Source organism: Phalangium opilio, unplaced genomic scaffold (genome assembly GCF_054372755.1).
Source record: "Phalangium opilio isolate 3A_F unplaced genomic scaffold, DU_Popi_V2 ptg000017l_1, whole genome shotgun sequence".
Classification (NCBI taxonomy): Eukaryota; Metazoa; Arthropoda; class Arachnida; order Opiliones; family Phalangiidae; genus Phalangium; species Phalangium opilio.
The window spans coordinates 6,385,535-6,410,777 of NW_028324151.1; the positions used below are offsets into that span (position 1 = coordinate 6,385,535).

The 25,243-nt window shown below is 37.5% G+C and overlaps 5 protein-coding genes across 6 annotated transcripts; 1 reads left to right on the plus strand and 4 right to left on the minus strand.

The window, feature by feature from the left end:
- The first annotated feature begins 160 nt into the window (after window positions 1–160).
- On the plus strand, window positions 161–2,304 carry Bin1 (histone deacetylase complex subunit SAP18). The gene is made up of 3 exons (XM_089866671.1): window positions 161–345; window positions 1,082–1,188; window positions 1,911–2,304. Exons 1-3 carry the CDS (start codon window positions 289–291, stop codon window positions 2,203–2,205), a joined length of 459 nt encoding a protein of 152 aa, XP_089722797.1. The 5' UTR covers window positions 161–288; the 3' UTR covers window positions 2,206–2,304.
- A 959-nt stretch (window positions 2,305–3,263) lies between these two features.
- LOC149702756 (putative sodium-dependent multivitamin transporter) lies at window positions 3,264–13,910 on the minus strand (the record flags this gene model as incomplete). The annotated part of the gene is made up of 15 exons (XM_089867144.1): window positions 13,191–13,910; window positions 13,060–13,125; window positions 12,478–12,597; window positions 12,257–12,411; window positions 11,910–12,050; window positions 11,615–11,753; window positions 11,466–11,553; window positions 4,967–5,247; window positions 4,823–4,888; window positions 4,644–4,763; window positions 4,426–4,580; window positions 4,215–4,355; window positions 3,973–4,153; window positions 3,423–3,785; window positions 3,264–3,356 (listed from the first exon to the last, which is right to left on the minus strand). Coding segments are annotated over exons 1-15 (2,472 nt in total), but the record flags the coding sequence as incomplete, so codon positions are not given.
- An 888-nt stretch (window positions 13,911–14,798) lies between these two features.
- Window positions 14,799–18,289, minus strand: LOC149702757 (putative sodium-dependent multivitamin transporter). Its single transcript, XM_089866667.1, has 11 exons — window positions 17,747–18,289; window positions 17,618–17,683; window positions 17,146–17,265; window positions 16,938–17,092; window positions 16,739–16,879; window positions 15,973–16,111; window positions 15,709–15,916; window positions 15,493–15,647; window positions 15,247–15,425; window positions 15,062–15,171; window positions 14,799–14,992 (listed from the first exon to the last, which is right to left on the minus strand). The coding sequence occupies exons 1-11, from the start codon at window positions 18,110–18,112 to the stop codon at window positions 14,886–14,888; spliced, it is 1,746 nt and encodes a 581-aa protein (XP_089722793.1). The 5' UTR covers window positions 18,113–18,289; the 3' UTR covers window positions 14,799–14,885.
- A 194-nt stretch (window positions 18,290–18,483) lies between these two features.
- LOC149702758 (sodium-coupled monocarboxylate transporter 1-like) lies at window positions 18,484–20,577 on the minus strand. Its single transcript, XM_089866668.1, has 8 exons — window positions 20,453–20,577; window positions 20,129–20,267; window positions 19,859–20,066; window positions 19,290–19,444; window positions 19,031–19,227; window positions 18,860–18,969; window positions 18,679–18,706; window positions 18,484–18,593 (listed from the first exon to the last, which is right to left on the minus strand). Exons 1-8 carry the CDS (start codon window positions 20,518–20,520, stop codon window positions 18,548–18,550), a joined length of 951 nt encoding a protein of 316 aa, XP_089722794.1. The 5' UTR covers window positions 20,521–20,577; the 3' UTR covers window positions 18,484–18,547.
- Window positions 20,578–23,561: 2,984 nt separating this feature from the next.
- On the minus strand, window positions 23,562–25,156 carry LOC149702759 (putative sodium-dependent multivitamin transporter). 2 transcript variants are annotated; one of them, XM_089866670.1, is made up of 6 exons: window positions 24,838–25,156; window positions 24,628–24,755; window positions 24,378–24,574; window positions 24,203–24,312; window positions 23,727–23,778; window positions 23,562–23,664 (listed from the first exon to the last, which is right to left on the minus strand). In XM_089866670.1, exons 1-6 carry the CDS (start codon window positions 25,043–25,045, stop codon window positions 23,628–23,630), a joined length of 732 nt encoding a protein of 243 aa, XP_089722796.1. In that variant the 5' UTR covers window positions 25,046–25,156; the 3' UTR covers window positions 23,562–23,627. The 2 variants fall into 2 exon arrangements, with proteins under 2 accessions (XP_089722796.1, XP_089722795.1); XM_089866669.1 differs by having other exon boundaries at window positions 24,628–24,782.
- Between the last annotated feature and the right edge of the window lie 87 nt (window positions 25,157–25,243).

Genomic DNA, 25,243 nt, shown 5'->3' on the forward strand with positions numbered 1-25,243 from the left:
AAACTTTGTTCCGCTTTTATGACATTTAAATTTCGCGGGTATGTTCAATAGTTCAAACCGAAGCGAATATTTCGCCAAGGAGTAATATTTTTGGATTCGAAATGCAGCACAGGACATTCTAGATATAAATAGCCTACTCCTTGCTATCAGTCGACACTCGACAGTCGGTCTTCGCGTTGCTACTAACGCTTGGTAAAACGAGTTGTGTTTCACAAGAAATTACGAGTAGATCTGATTTAATTTACCACAGTTAAAGTAAATTCTATAAAATTAAGTGTTAAAATAACTATGGAATCGGTTGTAGAAGATAAATCTGATCAAGAAAAGCCAGTAGACCGAGAAAGGGTAGGTTGAATTGATTTATTTAAGCCTTGGTCAAAAACAATGGTGCGCCATTTCGGAACCGGGAGTGGGCGCATGACCTGGGTCACGTCACACGTGGTTAAAAAGGGGTGTTCTTTATTTATTTATTTATTTATTTATTTACGGAACACTGTTCGTGAAGCCAGCAGAGTGGCTTGTGTACGAACATCGGATACAAAGAGAGGTGTGAAAAACAGAGTAACTATTGAATACAGGGCTAAGAAACAGTGTAGTATAATGAATAAGATTAAGTTGACTAACAGCATAAAAAATTAGATTAAGTTGACAAACAGTTTAAAAATTAGATTAAGTTGACTAACAGTTTAAAAAAAATTAGATTAAGTTGACTAACAGTCTTAAAATTAGATTAAGTTAACTAACAGTTTAAAAATTATAGGAACATAAGGGAGTAGAATAAACATTAGTATGGGGGAATAATCAGAACAAAATAAAAAAATAAAAAATTAAAAAAAAATAAAAATTTAACTAGTCGTGGAAAGAGCGAAAATGGTTCGAGAGTTTGCGCCTGAAAGTGGCTTTATTGGGTAGGGTAACAATGTCTTCGGGCAAAGAATTCCAATCGTTTATGACTGTGCATGTAAAATGGGATTGGCGGAAGGAAGTACGGGCTCTAGGCTTAGCTAACTTTTTGGAGAACAAAGGATTCAGAAATGGTTCATTGAGAGACTAAGTCACAATTTCAATAATTTTATTACAGACTTGCCCTCTACTGTTGAGAGTTTTTATCAATTCTGGAAGACATCATTTATTAAGTGATTATTTAAGAGGACAAGTACCAGGCAATGAACTTCAAATCTACACATGGTAGGAAATATTTACGATTATTTGAGATATGATTATACCTTATATGAAGTGTAGTTGGTTAGTATATTGTTGAATATGAAAAGATTATTGCGAAAGCTGGCTTTTTACCAAATAGGAACTTTGCAATTTGAGCTTAGCTACACACCATCTCATAAAGCTATTGCAGCTCCTCTTTGATTTTATCGGTATATTGCATGATGTAGAATTGCAAAGTTCGTGTGCAGTGCTTTTAACGCGCTAATCATTATTTGAGTATTATTTTTTGTTATTTATAATATAATGAACTATGGTATCAAGTTGCCGTACTTGAATGCTAGAATATGTGCTTAATATAACTCTCACTGCTTATACATATGAGTAGAATTTATTTACATAGTATTTTAGCCAGCCACAATAGTGAAATTTCCTTTGAATATCATTATTTTCTGGATTAACTGAAATCCAAATTTTGCATATAATGAACCATGTGTTCGATGTCTTTGGTTTTAAGTCCCAAAAGCCACAACCATTCTTTTACTTTGTATTGTAATGGATTATGCGTCTAGTTTTGCTCGGTTTGTTGCATAAAAACGTGGTGCATTTCCTTTTTATCTTGGATCATGTGTTGAAACCCATCCAACCTCTTTCCACTTTGGGCTTTGGCTTGCTTGAAAGCAACATCGCGATATTATCGATAATTTGAGAATGTTCCTGTGAAATGAATCTCAGTAATTGTCCTTAAGGATGGACGCCACTCTTAAGGAGTTATCTGGATTGGTTAAGGAAGTTAATCCAGACACGAGAAGGAAGGGTACCTTTTTTGATTTTGCCCTGGTATTTCCTGACGTGAGAGGACCGGGTTATCGCATGAGAGATATCGGGAGCACCTGCAGTGGTCAGAAAGGAGCAGACGACAGTAAATCACTCTCGCAAAGCCGTTTCCAAATTGGCGACTATCTAGATATCGCTATTACCCCTCCAGCTTCAAGAGGAATGCCACCACCAATGAGGAGGGGTCGAATTCCAATTTATAACTAGAGACTTTAGCAAAAGTGTAACATCATCACCAAAAATATCCAAGATGACTTTTGCCCTCATTTTTTTCACAATAAAGATATCACCCCATTCATTTTCAAATTGGTGTTTTTTTATTCAAATGACAATGTAACAAAGAACCCCTGGGTTTATTACAATAAATTCGTCATGGCTTCAGCGGTTTCTTTTTGAACTGGGTCTCTGAAATTATAATAGAAGTATTTTTTTAATTTCTTATCGTCATAAATTCATGGTAAAGGTTTGATGTAGATCTTGAATTCACTAATATAATTAATGCACTTTGTGTAAAGGTATGGCGAATTATAGTATAGTTCTGATTATAGGCATATACTTTCGTAGCTTAATGTCACTGAGTTCAAGATTTGAGGCGACCATAAATTAGTTACTTATACGACACAATTTAGTATGTTTTCTGATATGCTTACCTATTGATATCGTTTAAATGAACCAATGTCTCTGAGCGTTTGCGAGATTTACCTTTGAATGAAAAGAAAGTTTCAATAATTCTTGACCCTAATAGAAAATCCACAATCACACAATTTTATGGCAGGACTTATGAACGATATACTAAATACAAATTATCGGGGGTTCAAGTGTAATTAAGTTAAATCGTTCTCTCCATTCAATTTCTTAAGTTGATTGGGCCTTAGCACGTCCGAACTTTGGTTTTATATGAGTTACATAGTAATAGGCCTATTTCATACCTTTCGTACGATACTAATTACTCTATTGTTAAGAATATACTTACAATAACTTATTAATACTGATATCATAATCCCGGATATAAATGTTACTATAAAACCAATAGCTGGATACCACATGAAATTTATATTATAGAGTGGATGAAATATGCTGTAATAATACAATTAAAACCGATCATTAGGTATCTTATGGTTATTGGCTGAAAACCATTTCGTTTCTTACGTTTTCTGAAATTTTGACTTAGTAAATGTAGCATTGCTACTTCTGTTGTTTGATAACGTTTGCCATACGGTTTTGTTGAAACCCTGAAAATCGCATCCTTTTATGGATTTAGGTATCTTTTCGAAAGTTTTCTTTCCAACGTAGATTGAATTTCCAATTACAATCCACGTGTTGAACAATGTACCGATTATGAATGATCCAAAACATGCCTGAAAGTGTTTTGAATATTGTTCATCCGCTTAAGTTCAATTCAAACGTCAAAAAGTTATAAAAACCTCTTTGTTCATTTGATTCCAAAACATTACAAGAAACGCCACTCCCAGTAGAGGACCACCAAAAATTCCCTTGATGATTGCCATTGCTCTGATAACGTTGTTCATTAACGGTATCAGGAAGCTGCCGCAAGTTATTATGACTCCGTAAATGAAACTCAGAATCATGCATATCAATAAATTTGTCTTCTCATTCTTTGTCGCTCTGGGGAATAACGGTTTGACAAAATCCTCCAAAGTTACTGCCGCGAATGAATTTACAAACGACGAGAAGGTACTTAGCGATGCACTGATGATACCGGATATGGCTATTCCTTTTAGTGCTGGGTAGTCCCTGAACATGTCCCCAATAGCGTATATGAAGAGCTGGAGAAATTGTTTTAAAAAGTTAAATTTTTTTTGTCACCACCAATTTGAATTAAACTCCCTGAGCGCCAGGGGCTGTCAAGAGAGTTTGTGAGCCCCGGGAAAATTGACCAAATAGCGTGCCCCCTTAAGACAGTACTACACGGGTCCCAGCAACCTAGAAGGTACGGGCCCCAGGGAAACTGACCGAATTGACCTCCCCCTCAATGTGTTTTTTAACAATCAGTACCTGATCATTAAGTTTAACTCCTGTATATTCCGAAATAGTCATTGGATCGCAATCCTTATAGTAAATGTAGACCACGGCTCCCGTTATGGTTACGCAAACGCCAAAGGTTAAACTCAACAATCCACCTACCACAACTGACCTGTATAGCGAGCAACAAACTTTGTACTTACATGATTGGATATAACTTTATATTGTCTTACCACATTGCCGCGGAAGCTGAACGAGCACCCTGGACGCGTTGTACCGTCGCTTGGTTCATAAGGAGTAAATCCATTGACCATAGAAAACCGAAAATTAAATTGGCCCACACACTGTGCCTCGTATTGCTGTGTTCCGTCAATCTGAAACCGATGACGGGTTTGATTAGACTTAACAATTGAAGCTTGGCTCCTCAAGGACTTGCATACTGACCTTATTGACGTGAAGAACTCGTTCGACATGGATTCGGACACTAGCGTCGATATACCACCTATTTCGACAATGCCTCGAATGGCCACCATGAAGATGGTGGCGAACATGAAGCCAGCTTGTATTACGTCAGTCCAGACTATCGTTCGAAGTCCACCCTAATGGTTGAAGTTATTTGTATGTGCTACATGTGCCGTTTACAAAAACTATAGTGTACTTACGATAGTGCTGTAGAATGTACAGATTGATCCCAAAATGATAGTGGTCACTTTGTAGTTGAAGTTGGTGAGAGTGGCCATTGCAAGGGCAGGAAGGTACAAGACCAGCCCCAAGAACAGCAGCTGGAAATGAAAGTTCAATATTTTAGCTGTGGGTTTACATCTTTGTAGTCCAAAAGAACCTTTTGAATGATGAACGCGGTGGATAAGAATCTTCTTGTCGCCACATCAATTCGTCTTTCAACTATCTTTACACAAAATAAAACTTTGAAGCTATTGTTCAAATAGCCAATTCCCAGGTTCTATTCTTTTCAATTAAATCATACCTCGAATACGCTCAAGTATTGTCGTTCGCGATACAACGGCACAATATAACGAGCTCCCACCAAGATTCCCACAAAGATACCAAGAAAATTGAAAAAGTACTGGCAACCATAAACGTACATCTCGCCGGTAACCCCAGTTACAACGTAGGCCGTGAACGATGTTGCCGTTATGGATACCGCCACTGGAAAAACTGAGAGACTACCGCTCGCTAGGAGAAACTCTTTCAAGTCATTTCCCCGATCATGACGTATTTTCTTGTACCGGAAATAGAAACCGAGCGCTACGCAAGACACCAGAACAAAGACCACGATCACAAAGGCGGGCCACTCTAAATAGGATTTGGTAGAGTGCATAATTGGTCAAATACGGCGTATATTCGTGAGGTCTTTGGACACTGGCTTTGGCACTATAGACAGGGTTTTTATACGATCTTGAAAACCTAGGAATGTCAAGGAAGGTTATGAAATTAAATTAATATTCAGGAACTCCGTGAAAATTAGGGATTTTTTTTAATATTAATATAATGGGTTTTCAAGGTTTTAACCAACCATAAACGTATCGGCTATTTTTTCCCAACTAATTTTAATTTGGAAGCCATTTGTATTTTTAATTATATGGTGGCCCAATCATTCGGTAATATTATTCCAAACAACAATTCAAGAATGCAATGGTCATATTATAGAGTATAATTTCAAGAATGCAATGGTCATATTATAGAGTGTAATTTCAAGAATGCAATGGTCCTATTATAGCGTATAATTCCAAGAATGCAATGGTCCTATTATAGCGTATAATTTCAAGAATGCAATGGTCCTATTATAGCGTATAATTTCAAGAATGGTCCTATCCTATAATTTCAAGAAAGGCCCTATATTATTATATAATTTCAAGAATGGTCCTATCCTATAATTTCAAGAAAGGCCCTATATTGTTATATAATTTCAAGAAAGGCCCTATATTATCATATAATTTCAAGAATGGTCCTATATTATAATATAATTTCAAGAATGGTCCTATATTATAATATAATTTCAAGAATGGCCCTATATTATCCTATATTTTTAACTTAGTTGAAGTTTTCATGATTAGCATGAAATTTATCAAAATTTAGCTCGAGATCACATTTGACTAGACACCGAAATTGCGGAGCTCGCTCAGGATTTTTATGTATTCTATTTAAATTAAGTTCCTCTTTTCAAAGTAAAATCCAATTTGTTAGGGTTTTTTGTTTTTGAAATTTTTCTACATAGTTAAGTTAAAATAGTATTATACATTAGCATTTTTGTTCCTATATTTTCCTATAAAAACACATTTTTTTCTCCTACAAAATCGTATAATTCCGGGAAAAATTCATATTTTTCCTATGAGGAATTAAATTTTTGACTGGGCTCCCTGATAATTAAAATAAAGCAACCAGAGATCTATCCTATTATTTTCTAACAATTTTCCGTTTTGAAACCATTTCTGTTTCTAATTTTTGGTGACATGGTAAAATTCTTTCAAACAAAGTGAAATTTATAGAAAAAGTGATCCTTAACTACCTGAAAATTCAAACTCTGCTGAAATTTATGAAGTTTGAAATTTATTCTTATTATATCTTCTTTTTGATTAGCTTCGCGAAACTTATAAACGTAGTATAATTGTTTTAACTTCAAGCAGCGCTTTCAATGGAACTTCATAGACCGTTTAATGTTTGTTATGAAGCTACCTGTTCTCTTTTTACGTCTAAAACAGAACAGATTTTTCTTGTTTAGTAAACGTTGAGTACGACTTCTACAATTAATTACAGGTAATTAGCTCTAAATTACATTTTACGGACTTCATACAAACAGAGAAAACAAGGGGAGATTTGGAAATAAAAGGAAAATTGGGTTGAAGCAAATAATTATTATCAGTGAAATTGTTATTAGTAAAATTGTTTTTGGAAATTTCGTATGAACCCTGAATTTGCTTTTAGAGATAAAAGATTAATATTTTTTTTAATCCCTGTTGATTATTTTAAGTGGTCATTAATATCTGGTGTAGGTCGATAGGGAATACATAGATTTCTTCTACTTGCAATCTTTAAGAAGCCATAAACTCCATACTAATATCTGATTGAAGGTAAAGGGAAGGCCCAGAGAAATGAGAAAATGGCCTATTAAAGATTCCATCTATGTATTCCATTCCTAGCAAGATACATAATTAATATTTCATTAATTTAATGAGAAAATAGGAACTCTGTAAAATATATCATTTGCATATATGTTTACGTTGTAGCTAAAATGATCCGCTATTAGTTTCGTGATCGTGACTTACGCTTTTATCGTGACTTACGCTTTTATCGTGAATTTCAGAAATGGTAATTTGTAGCGAAAGAGACACTCCCCTTAACTGAAAGCACCGCAAGTTGAAAATGTAAATGGTTAGGATTTTTAAAATTGAAAACTTTGAAAATAAGTATTTGTTTATGGGTTTTACCAGTTTAAATTTGATGCGTTGACATAATAAACATCTGTTGGTTTTAAAGTTCTATTTGGCGAAGGACGGTTGAATTTCTTTTGATTTATATTCTAACTTAATTGGAAGTTAGATAGTTAAAATTTCAATTACTTTTTACAGCGCGTGCTATTTAAGGGTAATATATCACTTTCAAACTTTAAAAAGCTATCGGTGCAACCCGATGCCCAAATAATCACAATTTATGATCAATATAATCACGATTTATAATTAATACGATTAATATTTATAATCGATACGATCACGATTTATAATCGATTCGATCACGGTTTATAATGGATACGATCACGATTTATAATCGATTCGATCACGGTTTATAATGGATACGATCACGATTTATAATCGATTCGATCACGGTTTATAATGGATACGATCACGATTTATAATCGATACGATCACGATTTATAATGGATACGATCACGATTTATAATCGACACGATCACGATTTATAATCGATACGATCACGATTTATAATCGACACGATCACGATTTATAATCGATACGATCACGATTTATTATCGACACGATCACGATTTATTATCGACACGATCACGATTTATTATCGACACGATCACGATTTATTATCGACACGATCACGATTTATTATCGACACGATCACGATTTATTATCGACACGATCACGATTTATTATCGACACGATCACGATTTATTATCGACACGATCACGATTTATTATCGACACGATCACGATTTATTATCGACACGATCACGATTTATAATCGACACGATCACGATTTATAATCGACACGATCACGATTTATAATCGACACGATCACGATTTATAATCGACACGAGCACGATTTATAATCGACACGAGCACGATTTATAATCGACACGAGCACGATTTATAATCGACACGAGCACGATTTATAATCGACATGAGCACGATTTATAATCGACACGATCACGATTTATAATCGACACGATCACGATTTATAATCGACACGATCACGATTTATAATCGACACGATCACGATTTATAATCGACACGATCACGATTTATAATCGACACGAGCACGATTTATAATCGACACGAGCACGATTTATAATCGACACGATCACGATTTATAATCGACACGATCACGATTTATAATCGACACGATCACGATTTATAATCGACACGATCACGATTTATAATCGACACGATCACGATTTATAATCGACACGATCACGATTTATAATCGATATATTCTAAACATATATATTCTAACAAACGTAATTTTAGCCGAAGAATTACTCTACCTAGACATGCTTTAATTAATCTAATTGTTATTAAATCAGAATTAATCGGCTGCGGGTGCGTCATTAAACAGGAAAGTGATGTTACGAAAACTGCCAGACCAGGTGCTGGACCTACCGTTGTAATTTGTAATTATAATTCCAAGTCTTCAAAACGTTTTTTTTTAATTCCTTCAAATTATATTTCGTTGTCTATTCATACGAGTATTGAATATATCGTTGCTTACGTAAAACATTAATTATAAAACGGGTGGGGGGGGGCATGAAACCATAAAATAATCACCGACTTAATTCGAGTAAATTGAAATTAATTTTGAGTTTAGGTCAGGCTGGTACCGTAACCTAGTCGTAACTAATCCCTAGCATAAAAGTCGAATTAAAAGTTTTCTGAAGCTGTGGGCGAGTCACTCCGTTCGAAACAGACGTACGTAGTTGTTGTTTACAAATTCGCGAACAATATAATAAACATTTTAATTGCGAATTTCATAATTTCATTTAAAACGTCAAAACTTTAACTGAAATTTAAAATTTTCAAGTGAAACTGAAACGTCGGCATGTTTTCGAAGTGACCTTCCCCTCGGTTTGACGTAAGCTATGTATGATACAGGTGGGCTAATACTGTTGAATAAGCAAATATAACGGAATTTCTTTATTGGATTCAATAAACTCGTAGCCTAGTCGTAAATAGGAATATTGTTTGCTTAAACCTTGCGAGCACGCCATCCACCATTAAATTAAAATTGGGTTTTCTTTCATTTATTAAATCATACTTTGAGGAAGGGTTAAAGGTACATAGTGGACTTTCAATGGGTAATTGGTAAATGTTCAGTTAATGTCTTTGATTACCTTTACTAGACATTACTGCTTGGTTTTTGGTGGTTTGTTTATAACAAATCAAGAAGTGATATCTAAACATTTATTAGGGAGAAGGTATAAATTCGCCGCATTTCTAGCTTTATCTCCAGTCCAAACGTAGATCCGTAATTAGTCCCCGCCTCAAAATTACAACCAGTATCTCATTGGTTCTTGAAAACTCACGTCAGCGCGACGCGAATGACGGAAATTACGTATTTTCCGACTGAGGAGAGGCGAAATAGCCAGGCCTCCTTTTACGTCCCCTCGTGTATTTTGAAAGGGAGACTGGGACTATGGCGCGCGAATACTTACGCATCTTATTCCTTCTCCCTATTAAACTAGATATCGCTTCTTGGTAACACAGAGTTTTGTAAAATACATGGTATACTCCAATTTGTGGTATGGTCAAATCCATTGTATGGTTTAAATATTTAATAATTTTATAGAATTTTAATTTAAATAATACAAGTTTTAACAAAAATCAAGTTGATGTGTTTAATGGAATATCTTCGTTGGGATGATTAGTTTGACTCTTGACGTTTGATTGGTTTCTGAAGCCCCGCATATAACCTTAAAGGAAAATTATTTCAAAATTCCAATAGCTTCGGGTTAGGTTAGAAGTATATCTTTAAATTAAACGGGAAAAACGGTGGAAACATTTTTATAATTTGGATAAATACTAACCATGATAAAAACTTGAAGCCTCAGAGAGTATTATTGCCAAGAGAAAACTTAACGAAAAACCAATTGGATTAAACCACATGAAAGGAATTTTGTAAATTGATGTAAAACCCCTATTTAAAAGTCAAATTATTAAATCCCCGACTGAAGAATGTAATTATTGCAACAATGTTACCCATTTGAAGACTCTGGTATATTTGTTGAGTTGTTCGTGGCTATTGTTAAGTTACTTCCCGAATAATTGTCCTCGCAGTCTTCCGTAGAGTGAGCTAGCGTTGTGTATTTGAGTTTTCCGACATATACAGCGTTTCCTATTACCAACCAAGCGTTGATCAAAACTGCAACCAGTAGACTTATCAAGCAAATCTGTAAGACGAAAACGTAATAAGATTGTTACCAATAAGACTCGTACCAAGAAGTGATATCTAGCTTTATCTCCAGTGCAAACGTAGGTCCGGAGTAAATCCCTGCCTCTAAATTACAACCAGTATCTCATTGGTTCTTGAAAACTCACGTCAGCGCGACGATAATGACGAAAATTACGTATTTTCCGACTGAGGAGAGGCTGCGAAATAGCCCGGCCTCTTTTTACTTCCCCGTTGTATTTTGAAAGGGGGACTGGGACTACGGCGCGCGAATATTTGGCATCTTATATCTTCTCCCTAATAAACTAGATATCACTTCTTGCTCGTACCAAGACCCTGCACTGAGACTTATAAGATTATCAGTGGTGGCAGTGGTGTTATGGAAAGAAAACCTGACCTAAAGGCACTGTTGCCCGATTTTATCATTGTTCTCAGGCTCCTAATATTTTAGATTATTGTGGGTCTAAAATTAATAAACTTCTTGCCTTCTTTGTTAATTTCTGGTAAAATATAACCAGAATAGCAATGCCGTCAAGCGGAGTACGGAAAATGCTGTTTATAATGAATATAATTCTGATTGCACTACCAATTAGAGGCATTATGAAGCTGAGCAAAGTTACCAAAATTCCGAACATAAAACCTGTTGAATTTTGAATTATGATCAATAAAATGGTTTTCCTTTGTTTAAAAAAGTTAACTAATAATCGAGTTACTAATTACTTAAACCGATGCAAATCTTGACGCATGCTTTTTCATTTTGATTCAAGTTAGGAAATATTGGCTTCAGGAAGTCTTCCAAAGTTAGTGTAGCGAAGGCGTTTATAAATGACGAGAATGTGCTAAGAGAAGCGCTGATAATTCCGGATATGGCCACTCCTTTAAGAACCGGGTAATCACGGAACAGGTCCCCAATGGCGTAAACGAACATCTAAGTTTAATTGTAGCATTATGAACTGTCAGGTTTTTTTTTTCTGTACTGGTGTTCTTACTTGATCAAGCCTTTCTACACCGGTGTGTTCTGGGAAACTGAGGGGATTGCACTGACCATATGTGAGATATAGAACAGCACCCACTGTTCCAACAGCGATTTGTATTAGTAAAAGTAGCAGAGTGCCTACCAAAATCGAACTATAAAGTAGCATAAATTATGATTTCGTAATATTAAGGTAAAAGTAAAAAAATACATCCTCATCATTTTGTAAAATACACGTTGATTTTCTGCTACGTCTTGAGGCTGAGCCACGTGCTACAACAATAGTGAAGAAATAAGCTAGTATTACTTACTTTCTGGCAACAGCCTCTGATTTTGTCGCCAATAATCTTTGTACCATGGCTTGGTTGAGTGTGAACATATCTACCGTAGACACGAAACCTACGAATATCATTGCCCAAATGGAACTTCTAATAGACTCTCCTTCTGTCCAACTGCGGCGAAACCAATTATGAACAATTTCATTGTAAATTCAATAGAGCAATCTTAGTTGTGACGTCAGTGCCTAGGTAAAACGTCACGGGTTATCTTTGGTAGTGAGCGGCCATGTTCAGTACCGCTTTGGTTCTATGGGCAAATAGCATGGGTGACGTCACACTAAGGCTTCTGAGATAGCTCTATTAAAATAACTTGTTTTTACTATATGGATGTAAGGAACCCATTATCCATCGAGTTTTGCCATAGTGAAGTTAGACTAGAAGTTTTCACGTGGCTTTGAAAGATAAATAAGAGTAGAGAGGTCACCATGAGAAGGAATTGCAAAACATCTGTCCAAACAACAGTACGGAAACCGCCCTGAAAGGATTTGTTTGTTTTGACACGATGTCAATACTAATTTAGGCTTAAAATAAGGGTACTTACGAAAGAGCTGTAGAAGGTGCAAACCAAACCGAGAACACAAGTGGTGATTCGAGTGTCGAAAGGAGTTAACGTCGTTAGAGAGAGCGCCGGGAGGTATAGCACCAACGCCAAGTATAGCAACTAAGCGAGATAGATTATTCGCGAGTTACAAGGCGAAGCGAGATAGATAATTCGCGAGTTACAAAGCGCAACGAGATAGATAAATCGGAGGTACAAGACGCAGCGAGATAGATTAATCGCGAATTACAAGGCGCAACGAGATAGATAATTCGCGAGGTACAAGGCGCAGCGAGATAGATTATTCGCGAGGTACAAGGCGCAGCGAGATAGATAATTCGCGAGGTACAAGGCGCAGCGAGATAGATAATTCGCGAGGTACAAGGCGCAGCGAGATAGATAATTCGCGAGGTACAAGGCGCAGCGAGATAGATTATTCGCGAGGTACAAGGCGCAGCGAGATAGATTATTCGCGAGGTACAGGGCGCAGCGAGATAGATTATTCGCGAGGTACAAGGCGCAGCGAGATAGATTATTCGCGAGGTACAAGGCGAAGCGAGATAGATCATTCGCGAGGTAACTTACCCTATTACTAATGTAAATAAAAGAGAAAACTCGTCGCACCGTCCCATCAAAACGTTCCTCCAGAAGCTATATTTACAAAGAAAGAATCAAAGGTTCGAAATCAAATAGTCGATCAACAAGGAGTATCTTACTTGAAATATGCTAACGTATTGTTTCCTCCTGTATATTCGAACGATGATGAACCCGAAAATTATCATGAGAATTATACGGGTGCACGAAATAAAAAGGTATTGCACCCCGTACATGTACGTATCTCCAGAAATCCCCGTCAAAGTAACTGCCGAAATGTATGTGGCTCCCATGGAAAATGCCGCCGGAATAATGGATAAACTACGATTAGCTAAAAGAAACTCCACCAAGTTTCGTTTACCGCGGGCAGAATTGACCTTCCTTCTATGGTACAAACCAATACCCACGCAAATGGCTAACATTAGTAATATGAAGGCGTAATCTGGCCATTCCAGATTAACTTTGCCGCTCAAATATACTGACATGGCGTGAAAATTCTGCAGCCAAAGTGTTATTAAAGCAACAAACAACCAAGCGCCAATACTAGTACTGCAGAGTACATGTAGGTAAACGCGCTAGTTTTGTTAACGGCTGTTTTTAACAGTCTTGCTATCTGCTAAATAAGGGGCCTTCTTTTTAGCCACATCGTATATACGATGGGCTATTAGTTGGATCGGGTAGTGTAGAAGATGTTTCGTTCGTTATTTTTAAATAGTACTGGCTCCATAATTTTTTGTCAACTATTTTTAAATTTATAATATTTATTTTCTTCTCCACCACCACCGATAATGGAACCCAGGACCAACGGCATGCCAGCCTGATACTATACTGCCTCCTCTACAGTCTCTTCTTGAAAGAGGGTTGCAGAGATAGTAGGAGAGAGAACGAAAGAGAGCGGTCCGAGTTGTGCTTAGTGATCTCCAAGAGAGAGAGGAATAGGGTATAGAAGCGGGGATGAGCGGTCCGAGCTGTGCTTAGTTAGCTCCAAGAGAGAGAGGAATAGGGTATAGAAGCGGCAAGAGCTGTCCTAGCTGTGCTTAGTGAGCTCCAAGAGAGAGAGGAATAGGGTATAGAAGCTGCAAGAGCGGTCCGAGCTGTGCTGAGTGAGCTCCAAGAGAATGAGAGAGAGGAATAGGATATAGAAGCGGTACGAGGGTGCGAGGATTCTATAGTAGCGCACTTTGGCAATTTTGCCGATAGATATTTTGGTGTCTTCTTAGCTACAAGGTATCGATGAGACTAATAGTTTTGCCTGAGAAGTAGTGGTAGTAGTAGTATAAGTAATTAAATTAGTAACGGGCGTTGGCGACTTGTGATTCACGTTGCCAAGCAGCCATTGAAAAATTATTCCCCCTGACCGGTATATTAGGGGATATTTCACTAGTAGCATAAGTACCATAATTACCCCTGAGGGGTAATTATGGTACTTATGCTAGTAGTATATTTATTGCAGTTGGGATAGCGAGAGTACGTAAACGATGTGGCTTAGTTATGGGCTAGACCATCTTGTTGATATATAATTACAAAACGATTTCCCAATAAAATGGGTTTTTTATTAGAGCTGTTTGGGAGCTCAAGGACTTTAGAAGAGTTAAGAGTTATTTTTGCCGCCAATAATCTCAGCAACGATAACTTAATCATAATGAACAAGTTTATTAATTGATTGGAACACTTTTTATGTTGCCAGAACTTATTAAACTAGAAATTAAATCACATAAAATTCTAGAAAATTCAGGATTGCAAAGAGGGTACGTAAAACAGTCCCTGTTTTATTTCATGAATTATACATTTGAAAAAAATTAAAATTCTAACAGTTATTAAGTTAATGGAACTGTTTCAACTTCGTTATGGTGATCATTTGAATATTTCACTTTAGCTTCGATGCTTTCGATTATGTGTTGGTTCTTGGAACGTCGATTATAACCTATTGTTAAAATAGATTATATTAAATTTACTTTACCATTCGCAATTGGGAAAATAGTTAAAACCTGACCTTGCCAAAAACTTGAAATTTCAGAGAGGATTATTGCTAGCAGAAAACTGACTGAAAAGCCTATTGCACTAAACCATAGATACGGTATCTTGTAAATTGACAAAAATCCGCTGTAAAAAATAATGAAAATTATTTAATATATTATATTAATTAGTTTATTTCCAGTCTAAGACTGATTTTGTTACGGCTTTTCTTTAGTAGAGTTCAGGATTGACTTTGTGAAGTTAGATACAAAGTAATTCTCTTCACACTCCTCGGTAGAATGCCTTAATGTTGTGTAATTGGGGTTTTCAACGTAAACGGTGTTTCCAATTATTATCCAACCAGTTAGCATTATTGCAACCAATAAACTTATCAGGCAAATCTGAAAGAAAAACTTTTAAACTATGGACAACGATGTTTCTATAATTGTACTTTACGGCTGTTCTCACGTTCTTGGTTAATTTCTTGTAAAACACGGCCAGAAAAGCTACTCCGGCCATTGGCGAGTCCAGGATACCAGATACAACGAATATAATTTTTATAGCATTTCCTATATGTGGAATTATGAAGCTAATCAAAGTGGCCAAAATTCCGAAGGCGAAACCTGCGTGTTGAAGTTTTTGTTTTATTTAAGGAAGTGGACAAATTGTCGAGTTACTAATTACTTAAACAGACGCATATCTTGACGGACGCGGTTTCATTTCGATTCAAGTTAGGGAATATCGGTTTGATAAAGTCTTCCAATGTTAGTGTAGCGAAGGCGTTTATAAATGACGAGAACGTACTCAGGGATGCACTGATGATTCCGGATATAGCCACTCCTTTAAGTACCGGGTAGTCCCGGAACAGGTCCCCAATGGCGTAAACAAACATCTAAGAATAATTACGGATGTGAAATAAGTAATGAAATACTTCCTAGTTTTTCTTACTTGATCTAGTCTCTTTACACCGGTATGTTCTGGAAAGCTAAGGGGATTACACTGGCCATAGGTGATATAGAGAACAGCACCCACCGTCGCAACCATAATTTGTATTAAAAATAAGAAGAACGCTCCCAATAAAATCGAACTGTATTAAATAAAAATCAGTGTAAACTTGTAAAGGTACGACAAAGAGAAAGAAGAACTGTGAAGCGAGGTACGACAAAGAGCAAGATCTGTGACGCGAGGTACGACAAGTAGCAAGATCTGTGAAGCGAGGCACGACAAGTAGCAAGATCTGTGAAGCGAGGTACGACAAAGAGCAAGATCTGTGAAGCGAGGTACGACAAAGAGCAAGATCTGTGAAGCGAGGTACGACAAAGAGCAAGATCTGTGAAGCGAGGTACGACAAAGAGCAAGATCTGTGAAGCGAGGTACGACAAAGAGCAAGATCTGTGAAGCGAGGTACGACAAAGAGCAAGATCTGTGAAGCAAGGTACGACAAAGAGCAAGATCTGTGAAGCAAGGTACGACAAAGAGCAAGATCTGTGAAGCAAGGTACGACAAAGAGCAAGATCTGTGAAGCAGGGTACGACAAAGAGCAAGATCTGTGAAGCAGGGTACGACAAAGAGCAAGAATGTTTAAGCTAGCTAGGTACAGGGTTAAAAAGGCGCATTACGTGGACATTCAGTAAATATGAGGCCACAAACCCTCCTGCGCTACGGCATAGCTGGAGTTAAGTGTAAGAATTATTTTAAAATTAAGGAGCATTACTTTCTCGCAGCCGTCAATGATTTTGTCGCCAAAACCCTCTGCATCATGGCTTGGTTGATTGTGAAGATGTTTATGTTATAAATTAAGCCTAATAATACCATTAACCAAATGGATCCTCTAGTGGTTTCGCTTTCGTTTAAACTACGCGAAAATCAAGAGTTAACTATTAGCTTCACGTATAAATGGCAACAATTTTTACTATATAGCCGTGAGGTAGCCATTCTCCACCGACTTTTCCCAGAATGAGGTTAGACTGGATCTTTTTACGTGACTCTGAAAGATAACTAATAGTAGAGTGGTCACCATAAGGATGAATTGCAAGACGTCGGTCCAAACCACGGTACGGAAACCACCCTGAAAGACACCGGATCAGTGATACGATTTACAATAGTTTTTCCAGTACTTACGAACGAGCTGTACGCTGTGCAAACGAATCCAAGTACGCTGGTTGTGATTAGAGTGTTGAAGGTTGTTAGTGTCGTTAGAGAAAGCGCTGGGAGATACAGAATCACTCCCAAGTACAGGATCTAAACATTTTATCTTTCGAGGTTAATATTAAAGGATATTTTTCTCATCATAATTTCGTAAGATATGTTCCTTAAGCTTGTCACTGGTTACTAGCTGAGAGCTTGTCATGAAGTGACGTAGGTCATAGATTTTCGTAAAGTGACGCCTGGTGAGGCGCTCTCGAAAGCTTAGTACAGACTAAATAGGAAGATGACTGCAATTTTAACCTTGTGTAGTTAATTCTCGCGTGGTTAGCTATCAGAAAGTCTCTAGCATTACGAAGTATAGGTAGTGTCATACCGGAGGCTCCGGTCATACTTATGGAACATATCTTATTACCCGTGTTATAGTTAAAGAACTAGGTCAATTTACCCCGTAAGTCATGTAAATGAATGAGAATAAGCGTCGCACTGTAATGTCGAAACGATCCTCAAGTAGCTACATTAACCATGGCGAAAGTTAGACCTAGAAGAATACAATCAGTACTGTATAATGACTCACTTGAAATATGCTGACGTATTGGTTTCTCCTGTAGACCGGAATGACGAAAAACGCGAAGAGTATCATGAAAAATATTTGACTAAGCGACATGACGACGATTTGCACTCCGAACTTGTACAAATCCCCAGTAATACCGGTTATAGTTAAAGCGGAAATAGCCGTGGCCCCCATGGAAAAAGCCACCGGAAGCACGGGCAAACTACGGTTGGCTAGAAGGAACTCCATCAAATTTCCAGTGCCCTTGGCCGATTGAACCTTTTTTCGTCTATGGTATAAACCGATTCCTATAAAGATAACTAGAATGGATAGAATGAAGGCGTAATCCGGCCATTCTAGATACGTTTTGCTGCTCAACGAGATAGACATGACTTAGCCAGGTTTTTAACTGGAATAAACTGTTGTTTATTATTGTACCATGCACGAAATACCGAGTAGAATAATTTAATGTAGAGGAAAGTGGCTTTTCAACATCTGTTAACGTTTTCAACAAACCCCATAATCATAACATGACAAGGCCTAGTTTATCTCTTTCATGTAGAGGATTGTGTTTTTTTCAAGAAATATCCAAGTAAAGTAAACTCTATAGAAGTTTATTCGTGGTAATTTCGATATTTTACCCCGTTTGTTAATCGAATCTGAATAGGTTTATCTGAAATTTAATCATATGGTAAAAAAACGTCGAGTAGGGAGAGGGTTATGATTTGAGCCTTCTGTTGTTAATAAGTAGTGGTAAAATTATTTAAACCATAAATTTTATTGTATTATTTTATAAGTCTATTAATATACAGTGTAGTTTCTAATTCATGCTAATGGTACAGTTTCTTCAGGAACAGTTTCGCTAGGACGCCTGGATAAATAAAAGCCAAGAAATTAGTATTTTAATATATTGATTTCTTGTTATGTAACCCATTTTCGAATATAAACATATTTACATTTTCTCATCTTGATCATTTTTACGGCCTGAAAATAAGGGGAGAAATGAATACGTTACTAATTTGTAGCAAATATCAAGAGTAGACAAAAACTAGGAACGTGCGTGCTATCTGTCTTCTGGGTGACATCGTATAGTAATTGAGATACTCTTAAATATTTATTAAAAGTTCATAAAATTACCTTTCCAATAACTCAAAATTTCTGATAGCAAAATCGCTATCAAAACGTTAGTGGATACACCTATGACATTGTACCACATGTGGGAAATTTTGTAGAGAGGCGTGAAAAAACTGCAAACGTTGATATTAAGGTTCAATTTACGAAGTGATCCATTTAATAGAAGACATTTACCCATCTCCCGCGAAGTCAAGTACTTGAGTAGCGTTGGTCGTAATGATGGTTGTATTAATTATGTTGGAATAATCAGTTTGACATTCGTCAATCGAATGACCCAATGTGGCATATTTAGGTTTAACGATGTAAATGGCGTTTCCCAACATAATCCATAATTGGAGGGCCAAAGATACGAGTAAACTGAAGACGCAAATCTACGGACAGAGCGAATGAGTTCTGGTTTTAAACGCGAAGATGCAGCGACGCCTTAAAATACCTTCTTGGTTATTTTCTTGTAAAACAAAGCCAGAAGGACTGTACCAGCCATTGGTCCACGGGTTGATCCGTTTATGATGTTCAGGGCTTTTATGGTGTTGCCAAAATAGGGAATGCCGAAACTTATCATTGTGGCCACAATTCCGAAAGCAAAGCCTAAAAGAATGCTTGTTTTGAATACTCTTTTACACCCTTAGAAAGCCTTGTACATCATGATGACCCATTGTTCAAGATCATGATGACCCCCCCTGCTTCAAGATCATGATGACCCCCCCTGCTTCAAGATCATGATGACCCCCCTGCTTCAAGATCATGATGACCCCCCCCTGCTTCAAGATCATGATGACCCCCCTGCTTCAAGATCATGATGACCCCCCCTGCTTCAAGATCATGATGACCCCCCCTGCTTCAATATCATGACGACCCCCCTGGTTCAAGATCATGACGACCCCCTGGTTCAAGATCATGACAACCCCCATTGTTCAAGATCATGACGACCCCCATTGGTCAAGATCATGACCAGCCATTGTTCTTATGAAAAGTGATTGTTTGGTCGTTTTAATTTCTTACTTAGATATATGCATATCTTGACGGAAGCCCCTTGATTTTGGTTCAATCTGGGGAACATTGGTTTAATAAAGTCCTCTAGGGCTAAGGCTGGCAATGAGTTTACGTAGGATGAAAATGTGCTGAGTGCCGCGCAGATTACCCCCGAGATGGCCAGTCCTTTCAGTAACGGGTAACCCATAAACAGGTCCCCAATGGCGTAGACGAACATCTACAGTAAATTTGAAAGTTCTCCATCTCTGATCTCTTACTCGAAGGTATCTGTGGTCTTACTTGGTCCAGTCGCTTTACACCGGTGTATTCGGGAAATTTCATGGGGTTACACTGACCATACGTGACGTAAAGAACCGCTCCTGCCGTCACAATCGCGATGTTAACGATAAAAATGAAGATGGATCCAGCAATAACGGAACTATGTTTACCAATATATATGCCGAATTGTCATCATTTAGTTACTTTTAAAGTCACTCTACACTCAAACTGCCTTGAACTCTTTTCTCTAATGTAAATACAGAAATCTCTCTTAAAAGAACACTAAATCACTGGCAGTCAGAGAGAGGGTGGAGTTTAGCGTTCATAAGCGGGTTTAAATTTTACTTTCTGGCAACAGTCGCTGACTTTGCCGCCATAATTCTTTGCATAACCGCCTGGTTGGTCAGGAACATGTCCGTCCCATAATATACGCCGTTAAAAAGAATGGCCCAGATGGAAGAGCGAGTTAATTCACTTTCGGTCCAACTGGAAATTCGCTTTTCATTACTCTTTCGTCAAGCAAGTATTTGTAAAGAACTTTATCACTTACTGTATAGCCGTGAGAAAACCATTATCAACCGATTTTTTCCAGAGGTTATTTAAACTATCAGATTTAACTTGACTTTGAAAGATGACCATAAAGACGGCGGCAGTCAGAAGGATGAACTGGTATACGTCGGTCCAAATTACGGTTCGAAATCCACCCTGCGTTGTCAATTAAATGAGTTTTCCGACTACGAGGGTTCAAACTCACGAATTGTATAACTTACTATGGCGCTGTAGATAGTACAGACAATACCAAGAATACACGTTGTGACCCTAGTATCAAATGGCGTAAGTGTGGTTACCGAAAGAGCGGGTAGGTAAAGAACCACACCCAAATACACAGTCTAAATTGTAAAAAGCTGCTATAACGTGGTTGTGAAACCCTCGCCAAACCAAGAAGCGATATCTAGTTTACTAGGGAGAAAACATAAGATGCCTAAGTATTCGCGCGCTATAGTCCCAGTCCCCCTTTCAAAATACAAGGTGGGACGTAAAAGGATGCCGGGCTATTTCGCCTCTCCTCAGTCGGAAGATACGTAATTTTCGTCATTCGCGTCGCGCTGACGTGAGTTTTCAAGAACCAATGAGATGCTGGCTGTAATTTAGAGGCGGGGATTAACTCCGGACCTACCTTTGGACTGGAGATAAAGCTGGAAATGTGGTGAATTTATACCTTCTTCCTAGTAAACTAGATATCGCTTCTTGGCCAAACTTTGAAGCTTATAACTTACCCTATTAACCATATAAATTAAGGAAAGTAGACGACGGACACTTCCGTCGAAACGCTCTTCTATTCTCTGCCAAAAGGTTTCAATTAAAATTGGAGCTAATTGTAAGAAAACAACACCATGCCCATGACGACGGGTAAATCACACGCTGCCCTAGTATCTCTCATGGCGCAATACATTTGAGCACAAATTAAAAACTTGAATCCTCCACAATAATATTATTTTGATTGTGTTTTATCAATTGCTCGCTATTTCTGTGGTATTTAGCCCCAATAATACATTAATGTAGTAAATCTTACCCTAAAGACGCTGACGTATTTGGTTTTTCTGTATATCGGAACCATGTATATACTAAGCAGAATTGAGGTGCATGTTTTGGATACAAGCATGATGAAGTACTCTACCCCGTACATGTAATAATCTCCTGACAGTCCCGATATGGTAGTCGGCGATATTAGAGTAGCACCCATGGAAAAAGCCACGGGCAAAATAGACAAACTACCATTTGCAAAAAGGAACTCTTCTAATATTCCACCGCTTTGACCCAAAGTCATCTTTCGTCGTTTGAAGTATATACTGATTCCTACGCTTATGGTCAATACTACTAGTAAAATGACCAAGTCCGGCCATTCTAGGACAGTTTTAGGGCTTAGAGACACCGACATTGTTCGCGAGTAACGGTTATAATTTTCCGTCTAGACGTTAAGGTACTGGCGTTTTCAATAACTTTTAAACTACTGTTGTTTAGCTTTTAAGCTAGATTAAATTTTTACCAGTGTGTAGTGGCGTCGTTCTCAAAACTTGCATACAACTCTTTGACACTTCGCATTACATCCCCCTTTAATCCATAACGCGTAGCATAAGTTCGATATATCCCATAAGTTTGTGACTGGTTACTGAGAGTTTGTCACGAAGTGACGTAGGTGAAACGTCATAGATTCTCGTAAAGCGACGCCTAGTGAGGTGCTGTCAAAGGCTTAGTACAGACTAAAAAGGAAGATGGACTTCAATCTTCAAAACCGATTGTAGTCAGTTCTCGCTTGTCGTTCTCGAACTAGCTCTCGGTAAGTCTCTAGCATTACGAAGTATACGAAGCGTCATACCAGAAGGGGATAATAGAAGAAGGATGACACTCTGTATCCTCTTAATGCTTTAGTTATGTAACGTCATTCTTCCCAGGCTCACCCTTTTAGTTTGCTTTCTCGCTCATCAAACTACAAATGGGCATCGCACCGTAAGGTGAATTCTATAATTGTTTGGCACTAAATCCCCAGCAATCATCCCATAAACCTCGTCTTGACGTGGGACAAAAATGCACAAGCGCGTCTTGCCAAATATTTAAACGCTAATAGAGTAATGATGATCGCGTATGTGATTCGTTGTTCCGATGTTGGGAAGAGTGACGTTACACTTATCCCGCTTTGTGGTACACTTCTCTCGAAGAGAAGTATTATATACTTCTGGTCATACTTATGGAACATACCTTATAAACTTATATTTACATCGAAATGGTCTACGCCCAAATTGAAAGCTACTAACTTAAGCCCGCTAAAAATCGGTTACTTACGCGCGATTTCTTTGACCTTTAGCCCTAAATCCCCAATAAAAGTAAATTAACTTACCCTAAAGACGGTGACGTATTTGGTCTTTCTGTATATCGGAACCATGAATATACTAAGCACAATTGAGGTAATTGTCTTGGATATAGAGTTAAAGAATAACTCCACCCCGTACATGTAATGATCTCCCGATTGTCCCGATATTGTTAGCGGCGATATGAAAGTAGCACCCATGGAAAATGTCACGGGAAAAATAGACAAACTACGATTTGCGAAAAGGAACTCATCTAGTTTTCCACCACTTTGATTGGAGTTCATCTTTCGTCGTTTGAAGTAAAGACTGATTCCTACACTGATTAACAATACTAAAAATAAAACGACGTAGTCCGGCCATTCTAGGACAGTCTTGGGACTTAGGGAAACCGACATTATACGTGCATTAGGGTTAGAAGTCCTAATTCAAATTCTGTTTTCACTACCTTCATAAATACCATCTGTTAATATTTACATGTACGAAGAGTGGAAGGTTTCACGCCTATATACACGTGAAAAATAACATCAAGTACGTGAAGAGTTGAGCTACTTCCCATAGGTGTGAATTAGAAAATGTCTCTTCATATATGGTTTCAATATTTTATTTGTCTTAGATTTTGCAAACATGGTACATTAATACTTTGAGATAGAAGTTCAAGTTAATGGCATTGCTTCTGATTGATAGATTACACTTTGGGCAGGCAATTAAAATTTAATTTATGCTCTTAATTTATACATATTTTATTTACTTACGAGTTCCCAGAGCGTCTTTTCTTACGGAGAATATTTCTTGAGTCTTGTGAAGCTATAAATTAGTGTATTGGCTTTGAATTTTCAATAAAAAGTTTAGAAGTAATATCAGAAGTAAGATGAGACTAGAAGTGCTGAGCTAACCAAATTCTTCACTTGGCGAAAGTGAATATTCTTGATAACACACAAACGGTTGGCCCTCTGGTAGCGGTTTCTGAATTTTCCCTCCAAAACGTGAGACGCTCGTGGCGGTAGACGACCGAACTAGAATCAAGGAGCCACGTCCGTGTTCCGCGGCTTTAGGTTGAGGGAGAGGGGTAGGAAATTTTCTGGAACTCGACCAATTTTTTCTCTCTAGTGTAGGCGCGATGGAAGTGGCATAAAATCCTCAAATTTGTTCAGTAGTGCCAGAATCTACTACCAATGCTAGAGCTCTTTACTTCTAGTCTCATCTTACTTCTGGTAATATTTAAACAAACCTCGCCACAAACTATAAATTTCCGAAAGTGCGATTCCCACCACGATGCTTGATGCTAAACCGATGAGATTATACCACATATACGATATCTTGTACAAGGGTAGAAAGAAACTTCCAAGTTGCAAGTGTGATTACCGTTAGATTTTTATAGATTTAATATTACCGCGCAGAGTTACCTTTGGGATGTTGTTGATGGAAATACTCTCGTTGAGTTCGCCATTATGAGTGTCGTGTTGTTGAAGGAGTAATTCTCTTCACAGTCATTAATGGTGTGGTTCAAAATGATGTACTTGGGTTTGGATATGTATAAGAAATTTCCAATTATTATCCACGCGTTAAGGAGCATTGAAACCAACAAACTAAAGAGGCAAATCTGTGAAGATGCAATTTGAATTGATGCCAATGTTTTGTTGCGTATTTTTGTACCTTCTTAGTAAGTTTCTTATAGAAGAGGACAAGTAAAGCTACTCCACTCAATGGTCCTCTGAATATTCCATTTATAATTGAAATAGCTTTCAAAGCGTGACCCATCAATGGTATGATAAAACTAATTACTGTGACCAAAATTCCGAAAAGAAAACCTAGATCGACAGTTATTTTACGTGTTACAGGAAAGTAATCGAATTTTTTACTTACTTAAACACATGCAGAACTTGACGGAGGCTTTTTCGTTTCGGTTGAACTTGGGGAAGATTGGTTTAACGAAATCCTCCAAAGCTAGTGCCGCGAAGGCGTTTATGAACGATGAGAATGTACTGAGAGATGCACTAATAATTCCAGAAATTGCTACTCCTTTAACAACCGGGTAATCTCTAAACAGATCACTAATGGCGTAGGTGAACATCTTTGTATTTTACAAAATAAATGTTAAATGAATTAAATTATACCGACATGAAACTGCCTGCCGATCAGTATTAGCATAAGTTTATAAAATATGTAGTGAAGTGGTTTGGGGTGTACCATGATTATCAGCTAGTCAGGGCTTTATAGAAGCTGTAAGTTTTACGTATTCGTAATCTGCATTAGTTACTTACTTGGTCAA

Bases quoted from the DNA above. Each gene is read 5' to 3' on its own strand.
- Bin1 (XM_089866671.1), top strand. From the start codon at position 289: ATGGAATCGGTTGTAGAAGATAAATCTGATCAAGAAAAGCCAGTAGAC. The intron at 346-1,081 runs GTAGGTTGAATT...ATTTTATTACAG, and splicing joins AGCCAGTAGACCGAGAAAGG to ACTTGCCCTCTACTGTTGAG. The intron at 1,189-1,910 runs GTAGGAAATATT...ATTGTCCTTAAG, and splicing joins GAACTTCAAATCTACACATG to GATGGACGCCACTCTTAAGG.
- LOC149702757 (XM_089866667.1), bottom strand. From the start codon at position 18,112: ATGTCTATCTCGTTGAGCAGCAAAACGTATCTAGAATGGCCGGATTAC. The intron at 16,880-16,937 runs GTAAAAATTGTT...ATTTTCGCGTAG, and splicing joins GGCTACCTCACGGCTATATA to TTTAAACGAAAGCGAAACCA. The intron at 15,648-15,708 runs GTAATTAGTAAC...TTCAACACGCAG, and splicing joins CAAGATATGCGTCTGTTTAA to GTTTCGCCTTCGGAATTTTG.
- LOC149702758 (XM_089866668.1), bottom strand. From the start codon at position 20,520: ATGTTCCTGACCAACCAGGCGGTTATGCAAAGAATTATGGCGGCAAAG. The intron at 20,067-20,128 runs GTAAGACCACAG...AATTTACTGTAG, and splicing joins GTGTAAAGCGACTGGACCAA to ATGTTCGTCTACGCCATTGG. The intron at 18,970-19,030 runs GTAAATGTCTTC...CAACGTTTGCAG, and splicing joins CTTGACTTCGCGGGAGATGG to TTTTTTCACGCCTCTCTACA.
- LOC149702759 (XM_089866669.1), bottom strand. From the start codon at position 25,045: ATGTTCACCTACGCCATTAGTGATCTGTTTAGAGATTACCCGGTTGTT. The intron at 24,783-24,837 runs GTAAGTAAAAAA...CTGTCGATCTAG, and splicing joins CAAGTTCTGCATGTGTTTAA to GTTTTCTTTTCGGAATTTTG. The intron at 23,779-24,202 runs GTTTGTTTAAAT...ACTAATTTATAG, and splicing joins AATTTATAGTTTGTGGCGAG to CTTCACAAGACTCAAGAAAT.